General features: G+C 43.1%; 1 protein-coding gene and 1 pseudogene across 1 annotated transcript; both read right to left on the minus strand.

The window, feature by feature from the left end:
- Nucleotides 1-1,228: 1,228 nt before the first annotated feature.
- Nucleotides 1,229-1,942, minus strand: LOC102244954 (annotated as a pseudogene).
- A 3,119-nt stretch (nucleotides 1,943-5,061) lies between these two features.
- On the minus strand, nucleotides 5,062-6,076 carry LOC102245250 (ATP synthase F(0) complex subunit B1, mitochondrial). The gene has a single exon (XM_005876203.2). It carries the CDS (start codon nucleotides 6,002-6,004, stop codon nucleotides 5,234-5,236), a length of 771 nt encoding a protein of 256 aa, XP_005876265.1. The 5' UTR covers nucleotides 6,005-6,076; the 3' UTR covers nucleotides 5,062-5,233.
- Between the last annotated feature and the right edge of the window lie 440 nt (nucleotides 6,077-6,516).

Genomic DNA, 6,516 nt, shown 5'->3' on the forward strand with positions numbered 1-6,516 from the left:
AAATAAATAAAAATATTTTTTTAAAAAAGAAAGAAATACTCAAAGTGATGAATAGCAAGGATCTACAACCAAGATTACCCAGCAAAGCTATAATTTAGAATTGAAGGTCAGATAATGAGCTTCACAGACAAGAATAAGCTAGAAGAATTCATCACCACCTAACCAGTATTGCATGAAGAAGAAGAAACAAAAGATCAAAAATATGAACAATAAAATGGCAATAAATGCATATATATCAGCAATGTGTATCTAAAATAAAAGTAAATGAATGAGAAATCTAATGAGCAAAATAAACTGATGAATAAAATAGAAGCAGAGGCATGGAAACATGGAACAGACTGACGGATCCCAGAGGGAAGCGGGAAGGGGTCGGGAAGAGGTTAACCAAGAAGAATTTATGCATATATGTATTACCTATGGGCACAGACAATAAGGTGGTGAAGGCCTGGGGTGGTGCAGGAACCAGATGGAGGGGGCCAATGAGGGGGAAAAGGGGGAACATCTTTAATACTCTCAACAATAAATACTAAAAAAAAAAAAAAAAAGAATAGCCTTGCTGGGTAAAGTAGTCTTGGTTGTAGGTCTTGCTTTTCATCACACCTGTCTTTCTCTTAACTGCTTTTAAACTTCTCTCGTTGTCTTCAACCTTTGCCATTTTAATTATGACGTGTCTTTGTGTGGGCCTTGTTGGGGTCATCTTGTTTGGGACTCTCTGTGCTTCCTGGACTTGTGTATCTTTTTCCTTCACCAGGTTAGGGAAGTTTTCAGCCATTATTTGTTCAAATAAATTCTCAATCCCTTGTTCTCTCTATTCTCCTTCTGGTACCCTTGTGATGCAGTTATTGTTACACTTTATGGTGTCCCGGAGTCCTTTAAAGTATCCTCAATTCTTTTTTTTTTTTCTGCTGTAATTGGGTGTTTTCTTATACCTTGTCTTCCAAATTGCTGAATTGAACCTCTGTTTCATCCAGTCTACTGTTTTTTTCTTCTGGTGTTTTCTTTTTTTAAAATTTTTATTGATTTCAGAAAGGAAGAGAGAAGGAGAGAGAGATAGAAACATAAATGATGAGAGAGAATCACCGATCGGCTGCCTCCTGCACACCCCCCCACTGGGGACCGAGCCCACAACAGAGGCATGTGCTCTTGACTGGAATCAAACCTGGGACCCTTTAGTCCGCAGGCTGATGCTCTATTCACTGTAACCAGCTAGGGCCTTCTAGTGTATTCTTTTTTTTTTTTTTGCTTTGGTTCTAGATTTATTACCCTCTTTGTTTAGGGGCTTTCTAAACATATTGACAGGCAACATCTTGACAGGCAACATCTTCTCTAGAGGGATGGGAAAGTTTGCGGATTCTGCTAGATCTTTTGGGCCCCAGGCCACAAGGCACAGTAATATCAGTGAGGCCAGGAATATATTTTCCTACTAATTTTACAATGACCAACTTGAGAACACTTAGATTGGCATCCGCAATGCAACCCTGAAGAGATTTGTACTTTTTCTCTCTAGTGCTTTTTGGTCTATAACAGGAATGCCCCTTACTCAGCAGCGAGTGACATGGCCATAGGTCAAGACATTGGGATTCATGGGGAACCCTTGTTTGTCGTTCCCACTACTGATTGGAAACACACAACCCTTCCATTCTTCACCCAGAGCACCAGCAGCAACTTCTGTGGCCATACGCTTCTCATAGAAGGTATGAAGTTTGTGTTCATCATTTACTTCAATGAGTTTCTGGCAGCCAGTGAATGGGAAAGAGATCTTCAGCTTCATCCTGAAGCAGGCAACCACCATTTGCAACAGCATGGATGGAACTGGAGAGCACCATGCCAAGCGAAACAAGCCAGTCAGAGAAAGACAAATTTCACATAATCCCACTCATTCGCGGAACCTAACGAACAACATAAACTGATGAACAAAAACAGATCCAGAGACAGAGAAGCACCGACCAGACCGCCAAACCTCAGAGGGAAGGCAGGGGAGGGCGGGGGCAATGGGAGAGATCCCTTCTGGTGTATTCTTCATTTCACATATTGTATTCTTCATTTCTGACTTGTTCTTTTCTTATGCCTTCTATGAGTTTTTTTAAGCTTACTATCTCTTTGTTCAACTTCTGAGTTCCTCCATTCTTTCCCAAAGTTCCTTGAGCATTCTTATAACCATTGTTTTGAGCTCTACATCTGGGTAATTGCTTTCCTCCATTTCATTTAGCTCCAGTTATGGGTTCTTTCATTTGGGGCATGTTTCTTTGTCTCCCCATTTGGGCTGTCTCTTTGTATTTGTTTCTATGTATTAGGTAGATCTGCTACTCAGTCTTGGTAGGGTGTCCTACTGTAGTAGGTGTCCTGTGGGACCCAGTGGCACAGTTTCCTTGATCACCTGCACTGGGTACTCCTGGAATGGCCCTTGTGTGGATTATGTGGGCCCTCCTGTTTTAATTGAATCTTGATTACTGTTGGCCTGTTTGTGTGTATGGTCGACCCTCAGCTGTCTAACTGTGAGGGTCAACCCTCACCACAGTGTACTAGCTTCTGTGCAGGTGCTAATTACACAGAGTGGAATTCATCTCAGCAGAGTCTGGTACCTGCTGAGATCCCCCTTTGGATATGCTACTTGGGAAGGTAATTGGATCCTGCTCTGGTGTTGCTTGAAGCTGGTCACTGGGTGTGTTGGTACTTGAACTGCTTGGGAGGGACTCGGGTGCAGGACAATGTCAGACGCTGCCTATGACTGCCCCCTGGGTAACCTGTTTAGAACTACAGTGATCCATAATTTGTGGCTGCCTCTGCTGGATCTGGTTGTGCATAGGAAGCATCAAGCTGCACACCAAGGTTGACTTACCAGCACCAGGCCTGAGGATAGGTCAGCAAAATTCCCTAGGAAGTCTGAGGTTCGCCTCTGCCTGCTTCTGCCTGCTGGCTGCTTGTTAGACTCAGTCACTAAAAGAGCCTCTGGCTGTACTCGAGTTGCATGAGGTAGGTTCTCAGTGAATCCTCAATTAGGAGTGAGTGCTGTTCACCAGATCTATACAGGTTCAAACTTGGTGCCAGTGCTGAGTTTAAGGCCACTCAGCAATGTTCCCAGGGTATTCAAAGTCTAGCTGCCACTCTCTTGGTGCTTACACACCTTTGTGGTGGGGAGGAGTCTCGGGGAGTTGTCAGGGTGAGGCCAGCAGAGTTTATCAGGCCCAAACACACCAATATTTGGCCTTGTGCAGGGAAAGCTCTGCACTGTTTGGGCTTGCGAGGGAAAAATTCCCCCTGTCCTAGAGCCACACAACTAGGTCTGTCCCAGATACTGCCAGGAGCCCCATCTCAGCAGGGTGGGGCCCTTCAGCCTTGGGGAACTTGGGGGGATGGCCCTCACCCCAGTGCCACACAATTCAGTTTGTCCTAGATTCTGCCCAGATCTCAGCAGGGTGGAGCCACCAAGACTAAGGGTGGGGCCTCAGGAGCCTGGAGAGTGGGGCTAGTGGATCTCTGGTGAGGGGAAGGTACCAGTTATGTTCATGGGAAAGTGCGGAGGCATGGCCCCCACTTCAAAACCATACAACTCAGTAACTGATACCCCCTAATCTGCCCAGATTGGTTCACCCTGGCCCAGGCAGCTTACTCCTCAGCAGGACACAAGCTCCACAGGATGGGTCAACAGGGAGACCAGAGGGTAGGGTTATTGCATTTTCCCAGGCTGATGCTGTATGCAGGGGCATGCTCCATCCAAGAAATACGGTGTCTGCGGTGCAGTAGTGTGACTCAGCCCAGGGCGTCCTGGCAATTGTCCCCTCAGCTCTCTCTCCAAAGCCATACACTCGCATGACTCTAGCCCACTCCACTCTCCCTCCACCGGAGTGAGTGGCTGCAAAGGAGATTTTGTGTGTTGGCCCTTTAAGAGAGGGTGCTTGTGTCTCACTGCACCCCTACACCTATTCTGCTTCAGTGAGGCTCATCCCTGAAGTCAGTTATACCCTGTGCTCCCCCCACCCTCACTCCACACACCTCCAGGTTGAACAGCAACAACCACACAACAAAGTTAGAGTATTTTCTTTTTTATTTCAAATCAGAGTTCTCCACTTCCTCCTCTTAGATGGGACAACTGTTAAGAACATCCTTTCTCTGCTCATTTTGCTTACCTCTCCACAGAGCACCCCGCCCCTGCCATTGCTCCTCAGTCTTTCCAAACTTCAAAAACAACCAAAAGGTGAAAGTGGTTTTGTAGCCTGTGCAACAAAATATTCATGTGTATGCAATTAATTATTAAAGAGACTTTGTTCTCCCTGTCAGAGAAGTTTAATATTTAGTTTGAGGCATAAAGAAGAAAAGAATTCCCATTGTCCAGCCATGAGCTTTTGTGTCAGTTTTCATTTAAGTTTGAGAAAAATGAAGGAAAAGTTGTGCCATTTTTTGTTTTGTGAGCATATCAGTGCTTTGCCTTTGGCCACAACTGTGGCTCTCTTGCCATTTTCAAACTTGGGAGACTAGGTGGCTATTGCAATTGCGGATCCTATGAGAATGTGAAACTGGATAATATATGAAATGCAAAGTAAAAAAAAATATCACCCAAAGAAAGAAAATTTATAAACAATTCACACACTTCAATAGCAACACAAAAAATGCAATTTAAAAATGGGCAGAGGATCTGAATAGTTGTTTTTCTAATACAGATATACAGATGGCCAACAAGTACATAAAACATGCTCAACATCACTAATCATCAGGGAAATGCAAATCAAAACCATAATGTGATATCACCTCACACCTGTTAGAATGGCTATTATAAAAAAGACAAAAAAATAATACGTGTTGGTGAGGATGTGGAGAAAAGGGAATGCTTTCCCACTGTTGGTGGGAAAATAAATTGGTACAGCTACTATGCAAATCAAAACAGATGTTATTTTTTTTTTGTTTTAACTGTCACTTTATTGTAAGATGATAGCATTAATTACAAATTTAAATTATAACTTGGTAGTCTTTAGTCAGGTACCAAATTGTATTAAGAGGAAACTGCTTATTCAAAAGTGATCATAGAACAACTCAAAATGCAGAGCAAGAAGGACAATAAACATCTCACTGGCCAATAGATTGTTTTAATTCTCTCACTAGATGAAACTCACGCTTTTCATTTTTAAGTGGGGTAAACTGTAACTCCAGCAGATGGCGATACAGAAAGCTTTTGTCACAGCCTAGTTTCCAGTCCATCACTCAAGTGTTTCTAGCTGTCTCAGTCGGGATAGATGCATTACATAACTGGCTGTGCTTGAGCCTTCTTTGCAAGCAGCTTTAGATCTGAAATGCACTTGGCAATTGTCTCCTTTTCTTGCTGTGCAGAGATGCTCTGTACCACATGCTTCTCCACCCACTGCACCATGTGCTCTTGTTCCTTCCAACGCATCATATTCTGCACAGAGATATGATAGTCCAAGCGATTCTTGACCTCCTTGTATACTCTATGCAACCGTTCCCAGTAAGTAACCTCCAAGGCCATAGCAATGTTATTCCTCTGGACATCAAAAAGGTAATGGCGCTTTTGAACCAGTGCCTGCTGGGACTTCTCCAGATCAATTGCATCCTGGATGCCTTTGATGGTAGCCTGTTTCACTTCTTCTAGTTGGGCAATTTGTTGCTCATTGAGTTTATCAGCAAATTCCCCAATAGAGGCACCATATTTTTTAATGATATAGACAAGCAACCCTATTGTTGATACAGCAGAGATGGTGTCTGGAGTAACCACATATATTTCTTTGGATAGAAAATATAAGATAAGCCCAGTTCCGAGCACATAGGGTCCTGTTACACTGGTTTTAGGATAAAGAAACTGGAAGAATTCCTCAGGGATCAGTCCAAGACGAACTTTTCCTCCATATTCAGGAAGAGGTGGTACAGGGGCAAGACTTGGCTGCCCAGTGTGAAAGATCCTTGTTGCTTGCACAACCCCGGGACCGAGGAGGGCGGCATTCTTCAGGGAGGGGGCCGCTGCGGCAGCTGCAGAAAACACCACCCGAGACAGCATGGTCAGCGAAGGCAGGCTCGGCGGTCCTGGGGTCCCGGTGACCTGGACGAAGTATTCTACCCGAGTCCGAGCAAGATGCCATAAATCTACTTTAAAAAGTTTCAGTAAAAAGGAGATTTACTGAAAAATTATTTATCTTAAGAAACAAAAAAAAGAGTGCATGTGAATGTCGGGGGATATTTGTAAGGCAGCTCATCTTTCTCATGCATGTGTACAAATGCGTACACACACATGAATGCATATACACATAAATAGAATCATACCGTATTTTTCTGGAACCTGTTTATTTAACTTCAAGTGAGATCATAGAAAATTTCAACAAACTACATAATACTCTGTAGGTAAATGTACAATAATTTAGTTAAAAATTTCCTTTTGATAGATATTTACTTACATTTAGTATTTTCAATCTACTACAAATATTGAAATAATTTGCACTACATCTTTATGTACATGCATAAGTTTCTCTGTGAAATATAATCCCAGAAGTAAAATTGGTTGACCTAATGGAC

This window comes from Myotis brandtii, unplaced genomic scaffold (assembly GCF_000412655.1).
Source record: "Myotis brandtii unplaced genomic scaffold, ASM41265v1 scaffold481, whole genome shotgun sequence".
In the NCBI taxonomy this organism is placed as follows: Eukaryota; Metazoa; Chordata; class Mammalia; order Chiroptera; family Vespertilionidae; genus Myotis; species Myotis brandtii.

Bases quoted from the DNA above. Each gene is read 5' to 3' on its own strand.
- LOC102245250 (XM_005876203.2), bottom strand. From the start codon at position 6,004: ATGCTGTCTCGGGTGGTGTTTTCTGCAGCTGCCGCAGCGGCCCCCTCC.